General features: G+C 40.3%; 2 protein-coding genes across 3 annotated transcripts in view; one reads left to right on the top strand and one right to left on the bottom strand.

Annotated features, from left to right (window-relative positions):
- Window positions 1-2,452, bottom strand: part of ASB5 (ankyrin repeat and SOCS box containing 5) — an 86,455-nt gene extending 84,003 nt beyond the window's left edge. For both annotated transcript variants that reach the window (XM_055135081.1, XM_055135074.1), the window contains exon 1: window positions 1,896-2,452. The gene's annotated coding sequence lies outside the window, so the exon portion shown is untranslated. The remainder of the gene's footprint in view (window positions 1-1,895) is intronic.
- Window positions 1,664-14,442, top strand: SPCS3 (signal peptidase complex subunit 3). Its single transcript, XM_055135088.1, has 5 exons — window positions 1,664-1,970; window positions 3,546-3,621; window positions 6,430-6,504; window positions 9,722-9,837; window positions 10,926-14,442. The coding sequence occupies exons 1-5, from the start codon at window positions 1,828-1,830 to the stop codon at window positions 11,056-11,058; spliced, it is 543 nt and encodes a 180-aa protein (XP_054991063.1). The 5' UTR covers window positions 1,664-1,827; the 3' UTR covers window positions 11,059-14,442.
- Window positions 14,443-23,802: the final 9,360 nt, after the last annotated feature.

The following is a 23,802-nucleotide window of genomic DNA, read 5'->3' as shown; positions in this document are numbered from 1 at the left end:
AAAGTCAGAACTTGTCCTGGATGTCTACACTAGGCCTTTGATTTATGTTTCCAGTCTTCTGCCTTTATACTGAAACTGCTGGTCTAGGCCAGACCGTGACAGATCTCTTACATACTTGTACTTGCAATGCAATAGCTTGCAGAGCATGCTTATGGAACACCATATGTGACAAGCGCCCTTTGCCCAAGTCATCACCTAAGAATACCTAACACATGTTGCTAGGTAGGATGTTAAATATTTTTCCTATACAGCTTTGTCCCAAATTTCTACAGGCATTCTTTTTATTTTCTTCTTTGAAAAAAAATGGCACACTTAGCTTTTTGGTACTTTTGCTGTATGTCTCATATTTTGATTTTGACTACTAGATTACAAACTTCATGGGGTAGACATAATTGGTACCTATTGCTATCATTTGCAACACTGTAGGCATTAAATACGTATTGATTTTATCAAATACACAGCGAAAATTAATTGAATGATAAGAAATAATGCAAAGAAGTGCTCAGCAATTGACATTATTCAGCACTAGATCTAAAACTGATGGATTGACTCCTATATTTTAGTTTGTCCTTGTGACTTCGACCAAAGGTTCTTGCAAAATTAAAAAAGTAATTTTAGCGGATTAATGAACTCTAAATTTCTCCATTTTAATTACAAAATTCCTAGCTGTGAAAGGAACAAAGGTACTGGCAGTGTAGATTTAAGCATCAAGAATTGGCAGTTTGAATCTTAAAATCCCACAGAGCAATTATGTATTGAAGGTCTTTTAACTCCTTCTTTAAACGCCACTTTTCAGTGTTTATGTGGTGGCATAATGAACCCAGGTGGCATAATGAACCCAGGTGGCATAATGAACCCAGGTGGCATAATGAACTTTGGCATGTGTTACCAAAGTTGTATCTCTGGCCCTCCAAAATTTTATACGTTTATATTGTGGTTATCAGGCTATCTCCACAGTCACATCTCCTTGATCCCACGAGGTTAACCTTTAGTTATAGAAAATACTATATGAACACTGGCATATTTTGATTGGAAGCAACCAACCCGTATCCTGGAAATCAGCTGCCAGTTGGAAGGCAAGAGCAACCGGACTTAAGTTGCACGAGGAAAACGAAGACTGAATGCTGGCACGCAGCTCTCAGGCTACTGGGCAGGGGGGGTTCTATACCTTCTCCCCACATCGTCACCCAAGATCTAATTTTGCCCGGGTCTACAAATGGGAAAAACTCATGCTGTCTGTCCAGTGCTGCTTCCAAACACGGTCTCGGTCAGGACCCGCTTCAAACTACTTCCTTATCTGGCTGCGAGTTTTAAAGGCAAATCAATGAAAACAGCAATAGAGAACTCGCAATCTCCGACCACCAGACCCGGGAAAGAAGTGAAAGAGGAGAGCGGGGCACAGATCATGACTCTAGCGAGTCCAAGGGCCAAAAGAGGGAAGAAGGTAGAGCTGGAGGAGGCGGGTCTTCCGCGACGAAACACCACCCCTCCTTTTCCCGTCATCGATTGGTGGAATTGATGGAGAGGTCCCACCCACGGCTCAGTCTCACCCACTCGGCGCGGTCCCGCCCACCCGGTGGGTGTGTCCGGAGAAGGCGCGCGCGCGCGCGTGTGTCAGTAAGTGTGTGTGTGTGCACGCGCGCGCGCGCGCGCCGAAGGACCGGAAAGGAGGCGGGGCGGCGGCCGGGCGCGTCCCCGGAGGCGCGCGCGCACCGCAGGCCGCGCGGCTCGCTCGCTGGCAACCGCTCGGCGGCCGGTTCCCATCCCGGGCTCGCTTTGGCAGAGGCGTCCGAGGCGGGGGGCTGGTGAGCGTGGGCCACGGTCGCGATGAACACGGTGCTGTCGCGGGCGAACTCCCTGTTCGCCTTCTCGCTGAGCGTGATGGCGGCACTCACCTTCGGCTGCTTCATCACCACCGCCTTCAAGGACCGGAGCGTCCCGGTGCGGCTGCACGTCTCGCGGATCATGCTGTGAGTGTGCGTGCGGTCGGGGGGGCCGTCGGCGGGGCGGGATCGGGGGGCCGAGGCGGGATCGGGTGTGTGTGTGTGTCTGTGTGTGTGTGTGTCTGCGCGTGTGTGTGGCGGGGAAGGCCGGGGGCTGCACCCCGAGGGGCTATCCCGGACCCTGCCTGCAGCCCCCCCGGCTCCCCGGCACCCCGACTTCCCGGGCTTGCTCTTAAATTCGGGTTCTGAGCGTTCTGGGGTCGGCGCGGCCGCTTCCTTCCTGTTCCTCACTTCCCGGCGCCCGGCGCGGCCAATGAGGGAGCAACACACCAGCGCCGCCCGACCCCCGACCTCCGACCCCCGCCGCCGGGTGTCGGGGCGGTCGTGTGTCACCCGGGTCCAGCCTGGCCCCTCGCGGCGCTTCCGGGGCTCCCGCCCGCCCGGCCTGGGGCTGGGAAGTCGCCGGCCCCGCACGTGGATCGGAGGCGCCCCCCGAGCCGCGCGCACAAGTCTGGGGCTGGGCCCCTCCTGGGCTGCGGCGTTAGGGACTTTTTTTCTTTCCCAGACCTGTTGTGAATAAAAGGGTGAAAGCGGTAATAATAATAGTAATAATAATAATAGTAATAATAGTAATAATAATAAAATAAAGATCGGGCACTGACATGGTCATGGTCATTTCCCTATGGCCTTTTTCTCCCCTGTCCACCCCCCCCCCCGCCCTGCCTTTATTCTGTAGCACTTTTTTTTTTTAATTTTCTTTGAAATCGACGAAGTGTTTGACCACACCAACCCCGCCCTTTCTTCCGATCTCCCGCAGTTCTAGTTTGCAACAAGTTTCCGCTTGCTCTTGCACCTGCTTCTGGTCTTTGGCGGAATCTTTTTTTTTTTTTTTAAAGCTAGCTGGGCATCTTTTTCAGAGACCCCCGCGTTCCGCGTTCTTCTGTGTCCCTTTGCTTCTGTTAGGGTGTGCCAGGTCTCAACTTGGCCCCTTCGGAAATGGGCACCCAGCTCGGAGAGGTCTCAGGAAACACAGAGCAACTCCGGGCTGCAGTTGACTCTCCAGCATATGTCCCTTCCCGTTCATGCTGGCCCCTGACGTTTCACTAAAGCAGAGCAGATGTCCCCAGCTCTAGCAACACGCGAGGTCTGTTTGAGACATCGGAGAAGAGCCTATAAATGAACCCGACCCAGGCTGTTAGCTGACAGATAATTCCCACTTTATCTTATTTTCCTGCTCCACTCTCTTGGCATATGCTTCTTCCACACCAAATGGCTTGAACAGAGTATTTTAGCCTTTCCCTGAGAGCTTCTGATCCCCCTCCGGAGGTCCTAGGGATTCTTGTCTGGTCCATAAAAATAGCTAAAAACCTGCATTTCTGTTGGGTTGGAGAATATGTAACTTATTGGGTGACAATGTATTGCTGCTTTGTGCATTGGCAACGTCCTTGATTTCTTTTTTTCTTTTTTAATTTGCTTGTAATTTCCTGAACTAGCTGTTTTCACCTGTTAAATACAACTTGTCTCTCACTTTATTGAAAGAATGTGAATTTTTTTGTGTGGGTTTGTGTTTTTTTGGAGGCTGATACAACTTTTATCTTTTAGAAAAAATGTAGAAGACTTCACAGGACCGAGAGAAAGAAGTGATCTGGGATTCATTACGTTTGATATAACAGCTGATATCCTTTGAGAAAATAACGTCATGGCCTTTTCTATAGTGTTGTAATGCTGTAGGTTCTCATTTGTGATTTGGGGCACAAAAGCAGGACTCCATTTAGTCATCCTTTTTGGGGAAATTTCTTTCCCCATCATTTCTTTAGTAAAATAGTGTTTTCTCCTGATTCACGAGGTTCGTATATTTTTGTTCTGTTTGTTGCTTTTTTGGGCACATCCTGGCATGCTCAGGGGTTATTCCTGCCTCTTCACTCACGAATTACTCCTGGCATTGCTCAGGGAACCATATGGGATGCCAGGGATCATACCCACCTCAGCTGCATGCAGGACAGGTACCCTGCCTGCTGTGCTATCTCTCCGGCCCCATTACTGTTTTTGAACATATTTTTATGTTTTTCTCACAAACCTTAAATCTATTAGGAACAAAAACACAGGTGCTTGGGTCTGTGTTTTGGGAAGAGATCAAACAAAAGAGCATTTGAATTTAGTAAGGGAATATGTTACTATATATCTAGAAGGAATATTTCGTGTACAGTCCCCACAATATTTTCACATTTTTTGATAGAGAATAATGAAAAAAAGATGGGTATTGTGTGAATGTATCATGCTCCGGGAGGACAACTAGCAACATGAATATTGGTTAATCATATTAACATTTTGTCATGGTAATTCTTGTATTTTAAACATGCTATCAAGCCAGATAGCAATAATGGGTCTCATTCCCCTGACCCTGAACGAGACAGGGACGAATGAGATGTTAGCGGCACCCGCTCGAGCAAATCGATGAGCAGCAGGACCACAGTGATCCAGTGATCAAGCCAGAGAAATCTTAACCATTTCAGAGTTACTTAAAATAGGAATGATTGAAGTATTTGTATGTTGTCTTAATGTTTGTATCTTCTGATAACTCTGATCATTTCCCATTATTTTTTTCTGTTAAGATCTTCAGTTACTGTCTTCATAGCAGTAGCTCTGTTACCTATTCCTTCTAGCCTACTCTATCCTTTTAGGATCCCAGGATTAAGCTTAGAATGAAGATTGAGTTTGTTGAATATTAGCGGAATAGTTGAAGTTGATTATGAGCGTTGGGGGCTTACCTGATAATGCCTCTCAACTACTGTAGAGTTTCTTTAAATTTTTTTGTTCAAAAACTAAATTATAAGATTTAAAAGTAGACTAGGTATGGTCTTGAAGTTTTTGTTGGCGGGGGCGGGGCACCACAGTTGCTGCTGCTTAGGGCCTATATCTGGCTCTAATGCTAACAAGTAATCCTCACAGTGCTTGGGCAACCATGTGATTGCCGGGGTTCGAATTCCTGACGCCTTGGCAAGGCAAGAGCCTTAATCCTTGTACCGTTTCTCAAGATACAGGCATTTTTAATTATTTTTATATTTTAAAGGAAATAGAATGAACAGTTAGAAAAGTATTCTAAACTTTGCTGCCTCGTATGTCTTCATGTCTTTTTTTAAAAAAAAAAAAAACAAAACAGTCTACTAAGTTTGGATCCCTGTGAAAATAGTAACTGAGTATTTGGGGAATTAATAGTAAAATCTTTTTGTATCTCAGATGCTGGACTGGAGCCATAGCACAGTGGGTAGGGCATTTGCCTTGCACACGGCTGACACGGTTCGATTCCTCTGTCCGTCTCGGAGAGCCCCCCAAGCTACCGAGAGTATCCCGCCCACACGGCAGAGCCTGGCAAGCTACCCGTGGTGTATTCGATATGCCAAAAGCAGTAACAGCAAGTCTCACAATGGAGATGTTACTGGTGCACGCTCGAGCAAATCGATGAACAACGGGACAACAGTGCTACAGTGCAGTGCTATCTCAGATGCTATGTTAACATGTCCACAATCGTATTTGGTAGTCGAATCAGATTTGTGACCCTGTTCCCAGGGATCAATCACTTCTGGAGGTGATCACAGAGCCATATGCAATGTAGGTGTTGAACTTGGGTTAGCTACATGCAGCACAGGCATTTTAACCCCTGTACTGTCTCTCTGGCCCCTAGATAGAATATTTTAAGGCTGCTGCTAAAACTTAAAATTATAGCTTTTCTAGGAGGGATGTACCCCATTGATGCAGTATGCATGTGTAAATATATAGTTCCCAGTGGCTATAGTATTTCAAAGCAGAATGTGATGAAAATTCTGCTATCAGTTTGTCAGGGCACATAATAAAACGGCTTAGCAATTCACATATAACGCTTAATAAAAATCCAAATATTGCCCCAATTTAATTCCCCACTGTTAGCAGTCTTATAGTTAATTCTGGCCTCATTTTTGCTTTTTCATTCTTGAAAGCTTAATGAAACCAGATTGGTTTTAGCTGCATATTTCTGTCAAAGCAGTTGTGGATTGAGGCATTTTGCTCTCTACTGGCATAAAAGCAATCTGACCATTTGTTATACTTGGTTTAATTATATGAACCTAATTCACAGTTCTCTAACACTAAATCGAAATTGTGATGACTGGTTATACTTTAGAGCTCTGGTGGAATCATAATGTACTTGACTACTTTATTCTTTTTCTTCTAAATTTGCTGACTGAGCCAGTGTTACAGAAAATGTATATATTTCACATTGTTAATGTGTAGCAGCTAAAAAGGCTTGGAAGATCAGGCTACAGTGCCATTAATTTCTTTTGCTTTGGACTGGGCTGGATTAATTTTTTTTCCCCTCATGCATATATTTCTGGCTCAGTTTTTATCTGGGTCACTCCACTTTTTTTTTTAATCAGCTATGGGTAATTGTAATAACAGCTCTTACTAAAAAGTTTTGTGCTGCTTGAAAATATAGTCCTTAATTTTTTCACATCTAGAGAATATATTTGATTGGAATGTTAAACAGTTGTTTCTTTACTTATCAGCAGAATATTCAACAAAGAATAATGTAAGTATGTATAAATGTATAGAGAAACATTTTCATAGATATATACCAAGCTGAAAACCTGCTATTCTATTTTTCAATTTCAAATAAAAGTTAAGCTTTATTAACACTTGTTACCTGGATCAACATTACATATACTAAGTTTTGTGGGTTTTTTTTTTTTTCCTTTTTGGGTCACACCCAGCGATGCTTTGCACTTAGGAATTTCTCCTGGCTGTGCTCGGGGGACTATATGGGATGCTGGGAATCGAACCCAGGTTAGCCACGTGCAAGGCAAATGCCCTATGCTGTGCTATTGCTGCAGCCCCCATACTCATTTCTTTGAAGTCAGGTGGTTCCTTGCCTTTCAGTCACATGCAAGTAATCTTAAGCAAGATGAATTTTGTAGTGAGAGGTTGGCCAGGCTGCCTTACTCACTCTTTTGCTGTTAGTATATCCTAGTTATGTTGGTTATATTATCCAGCTTGAAGAGACATAAGCTGGGGCAGAGAGTGTCAGAGTTAGGCCGTACATTCCCTGGCACTACCATCCCCCAGGCATTGCCAGGTCCAGCGCCACAGGTCCCTGAGCACTGCTGTGGTATTGGGCCACCATAGGACTGGAGCATCGTTGCTTCCTCGGGCCCTTTCACTGAACCACCGGTGGCCCCATTGGCTGAGAATTTCTGGGAAGGGTACTTGGTCCTGCTGAGTACTTTATTTTCAGAGGACACCTCCCCCAACACCCCCCTCAAATTAACCACTGCTCATAGTCTGGAAAAATAGTTTTAAGAGACACCTGCAGAAAAGTTGCAGATTGAAGATAATGGGGCCAAGCACATGTAAACGATGAGAAGTTAGATGGCAAAAGTGATGAATTTCCTCTTTTGAAATATTCCACCATAAATGCGAAAACATGAAAAGAGATCCTATATATATCTAAGAAAAGTTGTGAGAAAACTCAGAAGTACACAAGACTGCTTGAAAGACAAATTTGTATTTACTATGAATGATGATTCTAGTATCAGCACATTTGTACTATGTATGTAATATGTAAATAATACATGCGTTGAAGTATGTGCTCAGATTGTGATAAACAAAAAACTTCAGGATCAGGGGCTGGAGCGATAGCACAGCGGGTAGGGCGTTTGCCTTGCACGCGTCTGACCCAGGTTCGATTCCCAGCATCCCATATGGTCCTTTGAGCACCGTCAGGGGTGATTCCTGAGTGCAGAGCCAGGAGTAACCCCTGAGCATCGCCGGGTGTGACCCAAAAAGAAAAAAAAAAAAAAAAAAAAACTTCAGGATCAGAAGGGATGCTGATGAACGTTTGGATGCTGGGAAGAGGGAATGTAGTATTCTCTTGCAAAAAGAGATGCTACCCTTTAAATTGAATTAGCTTCGCTATAGCTATTAGAGAAACAGCAAGTTATTTGAACTAAGGAAATTTGTATCTGTACTTATAACTCTCCTTATCCTAATCTATGTAATCAAAAGCCTTAAAGTAAATTTACTAAAGTAGAATCTCCTTAAATTCTAAACACACAGGAATTTACTCTTATGAGAAAAAATTGTTGATACTGCAAAGTTAAAATCTGGAATTTAATATGTTTGTTTTATTAAGGTGAGGTGCCTTTAATTTTGTTTTCATTGTAGCCTTGCTGTAGTTTAGTTAAATATGAGCCTGCTTATGTATTTTATTTGAAATATATTAATTTTCAAGAGATTACAAATTAATTAACTTTATCTGTTGATTTTCTTGATTAGGTAAGTGGAATTTTTAGCATTTAAATTCATCATGTATTTGTTTTTGAGCATGTCTTTAATACCAGATTTTTTTTTCAGGCTCTCAGATTATTGGGTTGATTTTGGAAATTGTGACTTTTGAAGTCTTCACTAAAAATAAGAACAATAAACTTTTATTTATTTATTCTTTGAAGTCTCAGCAAATCAAATTTATCAAAATAAATATATTGCTTACAGTTCTTTGACATATGTTTGATTATTTTTCCATCTTGATATTTTATTTGTAAGAGACTTCAAAATTTAAGATTTGAACTTTGTTAGAAGTACTACCCCGTATTTCTCTTTTGTAAAAGCCATGCTAAGCAATGGCTTTACAAGCTAATGGGCAGTAGTTTAGAACAGTTTCTTGGAATTTAATTGTGAGCACACATGTGTTTTCTCTCCATTTTATGCCCCTCATATTCCAAAGGAAACTTACTGATGACCTATCAAAATAGTGAATGTTGTTGTCATAAAGAACACTGAACCTGTGAAGAGATACTCAAAAAACTTATTTTGGTTTCTTGAGGACTTAGAAAAGAATCTTGCAGACACACATGTTTTATGAGATAATCTGAGAGCAGTGACATGATGACATCCTGCTTAATTCTTGGGGTTCCCCAGTATCATACAGGATCCAGGCTGAGCTGGATGTGGATAGTATCAGAAATCCTACAGCGGAAAGTAAATTAAAATTTTAATTATTTACGTTTGGGCTGGAGCAATAGCACATCTGGTAGGGCACTTGCCTTGCATGCGGCCGACCCGGATTTGATTCTTCCTCCCCTCTCATAGAGCCCAGCAAGCTACTGAAAGTATCTTGCCCTCTCGGCAGAGCCTGGCAAGCTACCTGTGGTGTAATCGATGTGCCAAAAACAGTAACAATAAGTCTCACAATGGAGACATTACTGGTGCCCACTTGAGTAAATCAGTGAGTAATGGGATGACAGTGACATTTTTGTGGCGCCAAATGGCTGGTTCCCAAACAGTGCTCTTGAGAGTCCAGAGGCTTCGCTGGTGATTCTTGTCTCCAGGACCACGTGAGTTGGTCTCCAGGACCACCTGGGTTGGGCGTAATACAGGCTGTCCTCTTCACAGCTCTGGAAAAGTAATTTTTAAAAGGGAAGTCGTTGTCAGAGATCCTGTTGCTTTGGTTTTTCTAAGAGCCTTATTCTTGGAGAACGTACAGTTCTGTAATGTTATACTAAGTCACGAAGGCTCCAACTATTACTGTTACCGTACCAAAGGAAATGGTTTTGTTTAGGGAAATAGCTTCTGTTAAAAAAATTGTGAGGTTCTTTTATCTGTTCACTTGCTGTTCATTCTGGATGCTTTAAGATATTAATAATTTCCACAAAGTTGGGTTCATTAGTATAAGCTCTTTGTTTACCTGTACCTAAAATGGCAGAAATGCAATTCCTGATGAGTTGTCTAATTAAATTTTTATTTTAATGCAGGCTCTGAACCAAGTTGTCCTTTGGGATAAAATTGTTCTCAGAGGTGATAATCCGAAGCTGCTGTTGAAAGATATGAAAACAAAATATTTTTTCTTTGACGATGGAAATGGTCTCAAGTGAGCACTTGTTTTTTTTTTGTTTTTACGTTAACGACATTTGAAGGGAAGAGAAGGATGAAGTGTTCTTTTGACAAAAAATATTACAGGGTTAAAAGAAAAGTGAGACTATTCAAGTATTTATGCTGGTCGGAACTGGGAGATTGGATAGGAGGAACTGCTTTAATAGTTGGGATTTAAGATGAGTGCCTGGTTTTCTTGTAGTATGTGGAATGCAGTTGTTAAACTAATAAAGGCCTGTACTTCTTCCAGTATTCAGAATATAGGGAATGTGGAGATACGGATATAGAAGTAGGCCTGTCATTGTCAAAGGGTTCCTTTTGGAACCATTAGAATGAGCTTGCTAGGAAAGCTGTAATGAAGAAGCAAGGCTTCAATTAGTCTGCTAAGGTTTTCCAATTCTGTTCTCTAACTGTCTCTGAACCTCGGCTTCCTTGTAGACAAAATAAAGGAATTAGGATAATTGACACTGAGGTAATTTTAGTTCTTGTTCTGAGTAAATATTAATGGATTTTACGGGAGAGCTTTTTAAAGTCAGACCTTTGTCTTTTTGTAGATAAGAAATTTCAGATTTTGAGAGATCTTATTTTGTTCCAAGTTTTGCTCCATCTAGATAATGATTTAATTTTTTTCTTTCTTCTTGGGTCACACCTGGCAATGCTCAGGGGTCACTCCTGATTCTGCACTCGGGAATTACTCCTGGTGGTGCTCAGGGGACCATGCAGGATGCTGGGGATCGAACCTTCTCAGCCATGTGTGAGGCAAACGCCCTCCCCGCTGGTCTACCTATCCAGCTCTACATTTAAGTTTTAAGTCATTGTTTTGTGATCCCTAGACTAACCCTCTCCCCTCCTTCCCTCTCTCCCTCCGTCCCTCACTCTCTCTTTTTTAACTCCTTTAAACATTTTGATTGGTGACACTCAATATTAACTCGGTGAGTTTAGGTAGATACAGAGTTTTTACAGATTTTGATTTCAGTTGTTTTTAACTGGCTGTAATTAGAGTATCTGCTAGCTCATTACCTGAATGAAAATGTTTTCATTGAATTAGAAGTATGTTTTTTTACTTCTGTTTATTCTCTTTTACAGGGGAAATAGGAATGTTACGTTAACTCTATCTTGGAACGTCGTACCAAATGCTGGAATTCTACCTCTTGTGACGGGATCAGGACATGTATCTGTCCCATTTCCAGATACATATGAAATAACGAAGAGTTATTAAATTATTCTGAATTTGAAGCAACATATTTTTATACTTAATGAATCATATATCATTTATCTCTTCCCTTGCATCCTCATTTGTTTTTGATTGTTATTTTATGGTGGGGGAGTATGGACAACTAATATCAGAAGGCATATTTGAAAGGTTGATGTATTACTTAAAGTACATTTTAAAAATGAAACCAAAAGGTCACCGGAGCAGAGTATTAGGAAGACTACATCATAAGGATTACAAAAGAATTGTATTAAGTAGTTTCTGTATTTCCATTATTTTTTATGGAATATAAAATGAGCATGAAGGGTAATTAAAACTTTCAGGTACCTGTGGAATCTTAAGAACTCTATGCCTTGCATTCATGCAAAGTGCTCATTGGGTATGATTTAAAAGTAGAAGACATTTTGCCTTTTTAGAACATGTCATTACTGGAAAAATTCATAAAGATTTTTTTTTGTGAGAAGTCTGATTTATAAAAATAGCCAAAAGAGATGGAATTTTATTCCATTTGTCTTAGGAATGCCTGTAATGCTTGTTATTTCTTGCAGGTGACTAGTACCTTTGTCCACTTAAAAGACTAAATACCTCTCTATAGCCTGTAAATCATTCTTACTCACTTTAAAGTCTCTTAAGTCAACCAAACATGTGTCTTTCAGTGCTTTCTCTCTAAGTGTTCCTTGGTGTTCTTCATGTAACTTTTCTAGCATTGCCATCAGAACTTGGAAATGCTGGCATGGTATTTACCTTCTGAGGTACAGTTGTTCTATTGTGCATGCCTTAGTACCACTGAGTGGCAATTATTTAAAATTTTCTGTAGGTTCACTTTTTAATAGTTAATGGGGTAGTAGTCAGTGTATGTTGGTGTGCTTGTGTGTTTTTCAAGCACACTCACATATCCTGTTATCCTCAGTAATCTAATGAGGTAAGTTGCAAATGTTAGCGCTTTGCAGATGAAGAAACTGAAACCCAGAAGTTTGTTGAGTTGCTTCAAGTGTAGAAGCTAACATGGAGTGAAGGAAAACTTGGAACTCAGATCTAATTCTTTTGAGTTTATCCTTTCCTCTTTTACCTCGGATTACAGACTAGTGAAAATTCATGGACAATTTTATTACATCTTTTGTTTCCCTGGCACCTTTCTTCCACTCTTAGAAGAGGTTTCCCATCCTGTATGGAAGTAACTAATTTTCAGGCTGCCAACAACTTCTATAGAGGTAATATCTCATTTCGCTCTCTGCCTAAATTGTATGTTCAGAGTATAGCAATTCAAATGTGTAGTAAAAGTGCTATAGAAGTTAATGGTTACCTGGTTGAATATCATTAACACATTTTTTCCTACAGTGGGCAGATAAACACCCTGAAGGGTAGCAACTGTTAATTATCCTTAAAAGCGTGACCAAACACTGTAGTTACACTATCAGCAGTAACCAAAAGGGCTAATATTTTGTAAGGGTAGTTAAAATAAATAGCTAACATTTGTTATTTACCTCATGTACTGTATCACCATCTGTTTTACAAATATTGTATTAGTTGTACAATTTGTGTAAATACATCTATGTATAGCTCTTCAAATTATCAAAAAGGTCAGAGGTACAGTATCATGAATACTAGGCTGGGTTTGATTCTCACACCTTTCATTAAGTGTTTTAGGATACCAGTTACTTTATCTGGAAAATGATAGAGTTGGACTGGTAAGCTTAAATCATATTTTCTTCATAGTATAAAGGTCTATAAAACTTATATCTCTTGTATCTCATTTAGTAGAGATTGAACAGAAAAGCACTATAGTAAGGTATTGAAAGTCTTAACATTTAATTCATATTCTGACTTTATTTCTGTTAGTTTTCACAACCATAAAATCTAACTTCATAGAGTTGGTGCAAATACTGTCTGTGGAAACTTAAAATCTGTAAGCATCAACACTCAAAGAGTGGGTACGTTTTCAATAAGGAAGATGTGTATAATAAATCTGCTGTCAGAGCCAGACTGGCTGGTTACTGATTCAAGAATTCATTATACCTCTATGATAAATGAAGCTGTTAGTTTGGTAGGGATAAATGTTGAAATTTACTTGTGCTACAAATTATTTAACAAACCTTCCCATGTTTTGGAGTCTGGTGAGAACAAGAAATAGAAAGGTGCAACTAGCCCAATGGATAAGTAGTTTTACATTTTTACTTAAGGAAAACTACTCAGGACAAAGAATGCTCCAGTATGGGAATAAGAAACCTCTGTCTCAGGAACTCATTATTGGGTGTACACAGCTTTATTAATTTACCATAACTCCAGAATAATGTATCCAGTTGGATAACTGTATCCCCCCCCTTAATGTCAGTGTTTTAAAGAAGTCTCATAAAGTCTTTGTGATGACCCAAGGCTTCGAACTTAGTTAAAATACTAAGCATGAATTGAAATATGTGAGTCCAGAGATGATTCTAGGATTAGCAAGGAATTGCGAATTGTAAGACGCCTATCTGCAGTGACTATTGTTAGAAACGAGTCCATTTTAAAATGCAGCGCTTACATAAACCTTTTGTAGTGGCATAACCTACTAAGCAGTTATATCTGTGTTTCCTGTTTCTCCAGTTAACTACATTTGATTTCCTTATTTAACAAAAAATAGCTGAAAACTTAAGAAATTCTTTGGGATGTCAGAGGAAAGTCAATTGTTTTGAATTTTCTTTCCTGGAATAATCTTACAGGTCTTTGGTAGAATTGACATCTAGTAATAGCAATAAGAGACGGACTTTTAAGCTTCTAATGAACTTTTCCCCTATTAGTCTAAAGTTTAGTGATTTTTATCTTCTGCCACTAGGTTAGTGTTATAATTTTATAATACTTGGAAAGTAAAGTGAAATGGGTTTAGAGGGATGAAAACCATAAGCTGGGAACTTTGGCAGTCAACACATCTATCCATTTCAGAAGCTTTTCTTGCTTTTAGCAGGAAGCCTGTTTACAGTGATAAGTTCTTGCATGTTTTTGATGCAATTTGGGAAATTGTTTACTTTACAAATAATAGGAAAAAAATGGAAACAGGTGTGGGAAGATTTTCATAATTGCGATAAATATTCCGCATTTTTTCTAACGAAACTAAATTTTGTTTACAAGTGAAAGTATGCATTTTAAAAGATTTTCAGATTTATGCTTTTTATGTGAAACTGCTGAACTAAAGCAAATGGATGAAATAAGTTGGGTAAACTTAAGTTTTTTTGGGGGGTGGGAGTGGGAGTCACTTAATTATACCTAAAAACTTTTCCGGAGACCATGTGCTCCAACAGAACTAGACTGTAAGCTCTCCGAGAGCAGTCTTGCTCACGTGATCTTTGTATTTGCCCCAGCGCCTAGCACAGTGCCTTGTGCACTATAGGTGCCCAATAAATATTGATGAACGAAGTAATCGTGTTTCTGCTGTGACCAAACCATGGGGACTGTTCTGTCGTTCACACCTTCTCGGTGAGTTCTGATCTCTGCGTTCCCAAACTCTTGGTGACACTAAATCTTAGAATTCTTTCCTGTCAAGAAAAAAATGACCCAGTCAAGACAAGTGCTTCTCTGGTACTGGTTGCTCTAATCCGTATTCTGGTCCTAGGCGCTGGGTCATAAGAAGCCCAGTGTGAGTGGCGGAGGACAATACCGTGTCGGTCGCTTCCATTTCAAATACTACTCAGAGGGTGACCCAAAGAGCTCTTGCCTGACATGTGTGGGCCTAGTTGTGATCTCTGGCATGTGAAATAAATAACACTAAACCACAACATTAATCTGACTTGAAAATATCAAAAGTTAAATTGGATTTATGAATGGGTCAAAAATGCAGAGCGGATTTACATGGAGAAGTGCAGTTGGCTGTGCCTTGGCCCAGTCGACTGCAGTGGACCAACTCGGTTGCAGACATTCTACTTTGTGTTTCGGCATTTCCCAGAATGGTTGCCGGAAGAAAGTTGAGTTTGCGGGAGGGGGGTATATTTGGTATATTTGTTTCATTTTTTAGACCCCACCCAGATGCCTTTGCATTACCGGCCCTAAGGCAGCCCCTTGCTGCAGGCTGCCTCACCAGGTTGGCAGAGCAGGCAAGGCCCATCTGCGTCATCAGCTCGGCCCGGCATCACCGGTGCCCGCCTCGGAGTGAGGATAAACGGATAAACCGCACAGCCCTGCCCAAGTGCAGAGGGCTTCTGGGAAATGCCTTGAGATGGGCAGTTGCTTTTCAGAAACCACTAATGACGGTGAAAAGAAGCATGGGTCTGTTTTGAATGGTTATTTGTCACTAACCACCTTGGCGACATCAACCAGGTGTAGCTGGTTCGTTGTTCTGAACATTTCATTACATACTTTGTTTCTTCCCCCCTAATATGTGAACATACCATTTTCTGAAGTTAGGTTTGTAAGCAAGTAAAGAGTGCCTTGACTAATCTTAGACTTCCTACTCCATCCAGAAACTAGACTTCTTTATTTAAAAGTCTCGATGAAGTTCATATTGGGGTCTTGGGGGCCACACCCTTCCTGTCTCTGACTTCTAGCAGACTCTGGGAACTATAGGGAGCGCTGCGGATTGAACCCGGGTTGGCCGTGTGTGTGCAAGACAAGCACTCTACCCTCTACTATCACTCTTGCCCCTTAAAGTTTAAACACAGCTTATTTCTTGTTTGCTCTCTCCCTCTGTTCTCTGCGTACTCAGATATGCAAAATTGATAGTATGGCAAATGCTGCTCACAGCGGTTGTGTCTACAACTAAAGTTGATCCTAGACATTTAGGGTCACTGTAACATTTGAGAGTCCGTCAACACCGATGGGCCACTGTAGTTTTGCTATAGGGTCTGTGAGCACTTTTTGTTGTACTAAAAGCTTACTATCACACATCCTCCACTTTTAATACATATTCATACCAGCCTGTACTAGATGTACCTTAAGACTTGCCAAGTACATTTTGTGGAATCTTGTTTTCTATTGTGTTAACATTATTTCCCCAGATACTCCCTCATCCCCTTATGTTTAACCTAATCTCATCTGAGGGCTTTAACATTTCATCCAAAGGCTTTTCTGAAAGTCATACTTCCGCCATTCTTTCTTACTTGGTTTTTGGACCCACCTGGCAGTGCTCAGGGATTACTCCTGGCTTTGCATGCAAGGTGGGACTCAAGGGACCAGATGGGTCAAGGGTGAGGACTTGTTCTGTGTTCCAAACCTATTGCTTCCTACCCCTACCTCTTCTGGGCCATCACTTTTTCATAAAAAGCTTTTGCTTTTGTGTTTTCTTGTTTTGAAAATGTTATGCCTGTTTGCCTGCTTTGCTATTTTGCTGCCATTTTGAACGGTGGCAATGCTTATAGGCTTCCTGAAATGCACACAGCTGTTGCATTGATGAAGGTTTATGATTACGGGTCTGTATACTACTCATGTCTTTCCAGATTCTATTTTGAAGAACACTTGGAGGACACTTAGAGATAGTATATTGGACAGGACATCTTGGTCCCTCTTAAGATCTCCTGGCATGGCATGACTTAACTGTCTCAGCTTGTCACATAGCAAAGCTCAAAGTTTAAATGGTGGGGATGGAAATTCCATAGAAAAATTTTGAGTCATATACTGCGTAAATCTCTCAATGGGAAGTTGCAGCTAGGGAACTTTAGTGGGCTACACTTGGTCACATTCCCCAGCCATATAATTTACCTTTGCTCAGTTATGAGCATAGTGAATTCCCCCGAAAAGATTTGTTGGCTGTTTCAGCTCAATGTTACTTTTAAGAGATGGTCTTAGGGTTTTGTGTGAAATTGGCTTGTTTTTGTTGTTAATGTAGTAATCCATTATGGACATAATTTACCTTGCTATAAAGGGATTGTAAATATGCTGTAAAAATTCTTGCATAAGTAGAACAGCGTTTTAAGTGTTTCTAGGCAAGAGAGAAACTTATTTGCATAATGGAAAAGATTTATGAGAAGAGTATCTAATGTCCAATATTAAACATCTAAATTTTCAAATGTGGTTTTATCATTAAAAATTTTAGCACTTAGAAAGTACAAGTTACTATATATTTATCAAATGAATATAAATGCCATGCTTTGTCATCCATTTTCTAGTAAGTTGTTTCTTAATATGAAAACTTTTACCATTTGTGTTTTAAAGTTACAGTTCTTGAGAGCTGGGATGATAGCGCAACCAGCAGTGTGCTTGCCTTGAACACGACTGGCCAGGGCTCCGTCTGGCACCACCTGGTCCCCTTCCACCCTGCCAGGAGTGATCTCTAAGTATAGAGCCAAGATTAAGCCCTGAGCACTGCTGGGTGAGGCCTAAAGAGGAGGGAAATCATTTATATATTCGCCAACAATATTGTAGCATCCTGATTGGTAACAGTATAGGTCTGTTTTCAGGTTTTTTAAAACAATTATACTTTGCAATGGAAGCTCAAAAATTGAAATTTAGCTTTAAATCCTTTTTCATCTCACTGTTCTAATTAAGTAGTTCCATATAAAGGAATTATATATGGAGGGGAATTATTGGTTATGTTTCTATTAAAAGAATTGTCCACTTATCTCAGTCTCCAAGGTTTTATACCTTACACCAGTGCACCTTAGAAAGATTGTGGGAAAGGTTTACCTTCTGTGAAAGGCAATTGTAAAGGGGAGAAGTAGAAGGACCTCTAGCCTGGGAGGTGGGAGTGTGGGAGAGATGGAGGGGTTATCAGCTGGCTTGCTTTACTTATTTTTCAAATAAAAGAGAAGAAATATTTGTGGGGCCACACCCAGGGCTTACTCAGTCGTCATGAATCATTCCTGGCAGCTCAAGAAACTGGGTGTACCAGGGTTTTGAACCCAGGCTAACCCATGTTCTAGGCAAGTGCCCTACTTGCTGTTCTCTCCTGCCCTTAAAAAGTTTAATTGAATTTGGCTAATATGGTATTAGCATTTATGGTTTTTATCCAAAATTACAGCAATTTCACCATCACGGAATGCTCAAAGACCCCATCACTGTCCATATGTTACCTCTAATTTCTCCCATTTCTCCCTCCCCAGTTCAGTAACCTCAGTTTTGTAATCAATAGCCAAGAATTTGTCATCATACATTGTTTCTTTTTTCCCTCAAAGATGAGTGAGAGCAGCCAGTGTTTGTGCTCCCTTTGACTTATTCCATGATGCCTATCAGTGTTGCAGAAAACTGCCGTGTTTGCTTCTAGTTACTTGATATTCCTTTGCGTATTTGTACGTGGGTCTCTACGCATTCATCTGTCATTGAACATTGGGGTCAACCAGGTGAACTTAGTAGTGTACACTGGAGAGCAGGATGGCTTTCCATAAAGCAGTCTGTCAGTGTAGACGGTTAAGGGTCTTCTTAATTCAAGAGCACTACTTTTACCTAAATAGGTAAGCTTGGGTCTTAAACCTTGGGGGATTTGTATCTTACCTACATTGTGCCAAGTGATTTTTCAAGTGTAACTTTGTTTTTTGCTTTTGGTTTTGCAGATTTTAGTTTATGCCAGACTAGAGGATATCCACTGACATTTTATTTTGTTTTCTTAAGAAAGTATTTGCCTTCTTGTGTTCATTGTCTGTTTGTATTTCTTTGGTAAGTTGATTGTTCAAGTCTCTTTTTGTCTTTCTTGATTTATAGAGTTCTTTTATATATTCTCAGTGCCAGCCCTTGATTAACTGCTTCATACTCTGGCCTACCTGCTCATCATTTTCAGGGGTCATATGTGACAGTCCTTAATAGTCTTTAGGATTGTAAACCCTACCTAACTTAGGTGATACTTCATCGTAAAAAATTCCACTCTAAAGTCTTAGATACCTGAATCTGAGTCTGCCATTTTGTAATTTGGTGAATTTGAGTAAAAGTTTCATTCAGTTTTATAGCAGGATAACTTGCCTAAAGATACTATGTGATGTCATTTGAGTTGTACGTGCCTGGTATTAAATGTGTTCTGCATATATTGATCTAGTTGCTAAACGGGCTCAAGTTAATTTAAAATTTGCCAAAATAATGGTTTATTGGGATATGCTCAGGTACTATTCCAGAGTATCACTGTCACTGTATCACTGACATCCTGTTGCTCATTGATTTGCTCAAGTGGGCACAAGCAACGTATCCATTGTGAGACTTGTTACTGTTTTTGGCATATTGAATATGCCACCGGTAGCATGCCAGGCTCTGCCGTGCGGGCGGGATACCCTCAGTAGCTTGTCAGGTCTCTCCGAGAGGGACAGAGGAATTGAACCAGGTCGGCTGCTTGCAAGGAAAACACCCTACCTGCTGTGCTGTCGCTCCAGCCCATTCATGTTATATGCTGTCTAAATAACATCCCTGAAACAACTCAAATGCAGTTTGCTCAGAGCATTGTGTAGTCACCTGTAACATTAATCAGTTTTGGACTCCACTGATCTCTTTCCTCTTAACAAATACACCTGTGACTCCTTTTCTACTAAGACATAAATAACTTTTTTTTTTTTTTTTGCTTTTTGGGTCATACCTCTCAAGGCTCAGGGGTTACTCCTGGCTCTGCAACCAGGAATCACTCCTGGTGGTGCTCGGGGAACCATATGGGATGTCAGTGAATGAATTCGCATCAGCAACATGCAAGGCAAACGTTCTACCCACTAGACTGTCACTCCGGCCCCATATAAGTGACTTTTAAAGTTAATATCTGGGGCTGGAGCAATAGAACAGTGGGGAGGGTGTTTGCCTTGCACCCAGTCAAACCAGGGTTCGATTCCCAGCATCCCATATGGTCCCCTGAGCACCGCCAGGAGTAATTCCTGAGTACAGAGCCAGGAATAATCCCTGTGCATAGTCAGGTGTGACCCAAAAAGCAAAAAAAAAAATAAATAAATAAAAATTAAAAAAAAGAAATAACTGGTTTTAGAATCAATTAGACCCATGTTCAGATCATTCAGGAGGCTGGCTTTGCCTCCAATTTCTAGACACCCCCTTCCACACTCATTTAACACTTGAGTCCTGTTCCATGAATGGCTTAGCATCTGGCTATACCAGATTTCCTTTCCACCTGATAACCCACGGACTCACTCAACCATCTTCTATCCTCTTAAGACTTCTTCCCTGATACTAAACTAGCACCCAGCACTCTGTATTTTCTCCACAACATCTATAACATTGTAAAATAAAATTTCCTTCTCTTAAGCTTTATATTCTCCACACAAGATAACTTCCAGGAATGTAGAAATGTGTCTTTCTGATTTAATCACCACGGTACCTAGCAATTAAGTGTCAGGAAAACAGCAGCACAATGCATGCGTCCTCAGTAACAAATGCCTACCAAGAATTTTAGAGCTGGTCATGTTTATAGTGGTAATTAATTTCAGTTAGACTCTTATTAACTTCCTGACTTCTTTTAAAGTTTGACCTTTGTGATTAAAGTGGGGTGGAAGCGCGGCCACACCTGGCTGTGCTCAGGACCCACTCACTGCCTGCAGTGCTCAGGGACCATGTGGCTTTGAAGGACCAAATTCAGGGAACTCAGCATGGAAAGCATTTTCTCAGCCCTTTGACTCACCTCACGAACCCGGGTCGGCCGTGTGCAAGGCAAACGCCCTACCTGCTGTGCTATCGCTCCAGCCCCAATTTTTTTTTTAATTTTTTAAAAAATTTATTTTTAATTAGTCACAGTGAGGCTACAGTTACAGATTCACATATTTTCGTGCTTGTTTTTCCCTCATGCAATGTTTAAGAGCCCATCCCTCCACCAGTGTCCATTCTCCACCACCAATGAACCCAGTATCCCTCCCACTCCCCAACCCCAACCTCCCCACCCCACCCCACCCCGCCTCTGTAGCAGGGCATTCCAATTTGATATCTCTCTTTCCTTTTGGGTGTTGTGGTTTGCAATAGAGGTATTGAGTGGTCATCCTGTTCAGTCTCTAGTCTACTTTCAGCACACATCTCCCTTCTCACACAGGATCTCCAATCACATATTACTTGGTGTTCCCTTCTCTATCTGGGATGACTTTCCCCCAGCATGTGAGGCCAGCTTCCAAGCTATGGAGCCAACCTCCTGGTATTATATACTACTATTCTTGGGTATTAGTCTCCTACTCTGTAAAACCAATTATTTCAAACAACCTAGTTATTGTTTACCTACATCGTTCTACTTTAAATTTTTGATGGGTAATTAATTTTTTCTGTGAACTGGAGGCGTCAAATATCCCTGGATAGAAATCATATAGATGAGTTCAAAGGGGCTAGGAGATTGAGGCTTCACATCTGCAAATAGAAGAGACATTTTGTTTAGTTACTACTTAAATTAATAAAGTAGTTATAGGAGAATCATTTTTCCATATAAGTGAAATTTTTGTTTTGCTTTTTGGTCACACCCGGTGATACTCAGGTGTTACTCCTGGCTCTGCACTCAGGAATCACTCCTGGCCGTGCTTGGGGGACCATATGGAATCGAACCCAAGTTGGCCACATGCAAGGCAAATGCCCTACCCGCTGTGCTATCGCTCCAGCACCCAAGTGAAATATTTTGAATTCAGAGTCTGCAAGGTCACTGGAGTAGACTTCCCTTTTCAGCAATAGGATTTTCCAAGTGAAGTTTTACTTTGTAGAAAGCTATATGGAGAAAAGTATAGCCATTATAGTCTTTTTCAAATGCTTACTGTTTGATTGCTGGTGCTTTGATGCCCTCTGGTGATGTAATTGGAGAATACAGGCAGTAGTTTAGCATGTCATGCTATTTATATAGCTTTGCTTTTTTAATAAAAATTTAGGGCTGATAAGCTTAAGGAAAGATCAGCCACAAAAATAACTGCGCTTTTGGCTCAATTTGCCTCACATAAAAATTGCTAAAATCATGAGAGAATTAAAGTAGGAAAAAACTACTTTAAGTGAGATGAAGCTAAAAAACTGTTAGGGAAACAAATGATATCTTTTAAGAGTAACATGAGCATAGATAAATCAGTTTTATTCTGTCTCTGTGTACACATTGATAGCAAGGCCCCTCTCATTGGAACAAGGTAAGTGAACTTCTAAAAGTCATTGGAAATCAGATTTAAAACAAAATACAAAGGAAAAAAATATCAGTGACTAATTTGAACTGCAAATTGGGTTGACCCATTTGTTACTTTACAGTACATCATTTTTTTATTACTTAACTTTCATCCTTTTCTTGCACTTGACTTTTTGACCTGTCTTAAATAAAGCTAGATTTTAAACTTTTAATTTGATGTCTCTGTCTTTTCAGATATGGCTATCATAAATGCCAATTTACTTCTAATTTGTTTTCCCCATCTTCGTACTTGATGATATCCTGCTCACCTTGTTTCTACCTTAGTTGTATGTGAATGTGAATTTTTTTACATTTTTCACATTGTCACATTCAGTTAGTTGAATGTGAAAATAATGCTATCTAACTTAATTCACAATTTTTTTATGTTGAAATATTACTATACACATGTACCAAGTTTTACATTAATAAGTTCAATAGAGAGCATAACCTTTGTAGAGCAGAGAAAAGTTACAGGCGATGCATGGGCCTTAACACACCACCAGTTGTTCAAAATCTACCATTACCCTTATTTTATAGTGTTGTATTGTAATGACACAAATTTGACTTCATGTTTATTATCACTACTAACATCCATATATCCTTATTTGCACTTTACAGTTTTATCAAGTCACCCATTAGTTCTTACTTCCTCCAACTCTGCTGTTGGCTGATGGCAGTCTGACTGTTAGTTTTTGTTTATCAAAATATACTTTGTTGTGACGAGAGCAGTCATACAGCAGGGCACTTGCCTTACATGCAGCACACCCAGACTCAATCCCCAGTTTCCCCAACCCACTGGGTGTCAGTTCTCTCATTGAGTACATGTTGAAAATTGAAAATGAACAGGGTGACTGATTCCAGATTAACGTGCTTTTCTCTGAACATCTTGAAGATAATTGATTTGGCTACATTTATCCCTAAGATTCAGATGTTGACATTTTAATGCCCAGTGATGGGAGTGGGTAACGGGGCTTTGGGTGGTTAGCAGATGAGAAGGGTGCAGCCTTATTAATGAGATTAATATCCTTATAAAAGATTCCAGAGATCTTCTAGACCCTTATGCCAACTAGAGATAGTTAAAGAAAAAGGGTCCACAGGTTCAAGAGAACCCTTCCTCAGCCCTAAGAAATAAATTCATGATTTATGAGCTAACCAGTATGGCATTTGTTAACAGCCGTCCAGAGAAAGATCTGCTGGTCTCATCTTGTATTTTCCTCTATCTTATCTGTGATGGTATAAAAATTCTGTTTGATATAGTTTCAGTGCCTGGATTTATTTCAGGCTTTTGGAACATTTTCACTGTCTCTACAAATATTACCTCTTCTTGTTCCTTATGGGATTTTGATCTTACTTATATCTCTTGTGGTGCTCTTCACTTATCTGTCATAACTTGTTCTATGTTTATGCTAGATTATTTCTTTGCCTGTTACTGAAACAACCCATGGAATTGCTATTTAAGTTCTACTTTGTTTTTTAAAAAACTTTTGGCCATTTAAAAGTTTTTGAACTTGCTGATTTAAAGCATTTCAGAAAATCTCAGAAATTAATTTTCCTGCTCACTTTTATTTACAGCAATTTATACCTTGTTTGTTTTTTAAATTGGGAGCATATATCTAGTAGGACTAAATTTGTAGACATAATTTAGCTACATTGGCAAAACTTTCATCTAACATAATTCATTGGCATTTGCTTCTGTTTGAAACTAGTTGATATGATATGAATTATTAGATATTTTTACACACTGTGGATTGGACTGTAGCAAT

This window comes from Sorex araneus, chromosome 1, assembly GCF_027595985.1.
Source record: "Sorex araneus isolate mSorAra2 chromosome 1, mSorAra2.pri, whole genome shotgun sequence".
Classification (NCBI taxonomy): domain Eukaryota; kingdom Metazoa; phylum Chordata; class Mammalia; order Eulipotyphla; family Soricidae; genus Sorex; species Sorex araneus.
This window is presented reverse-complemented; position numbering and strand designations above follow the sequence as displayed.

Bases quoted from the DNA above. Each gene is read 5' to 3' on its own strand.
- SPCS3 (XM_055135088.1), top strand. From the start codon at position 1,828: ATGAACACGGTGCTGTCGCGGGCGAACTCCCTGTTCGCCTTCTCGCTG. The intron at 1,971-3,545 runs GTGAGTGTGCGT...TTTATCTTTTAG, and splicing joins CACGTCTCGCGGATCATGCT to AAAAAATGTAGAAGACTTCA. The intron at 6,505-9,721 runs GTAAGTATGTAT...ATTTTAATGCAG, and splicing joins AATATTCAACAAAGAATAAT to GCTCTGAACCAAGTTGTCCT.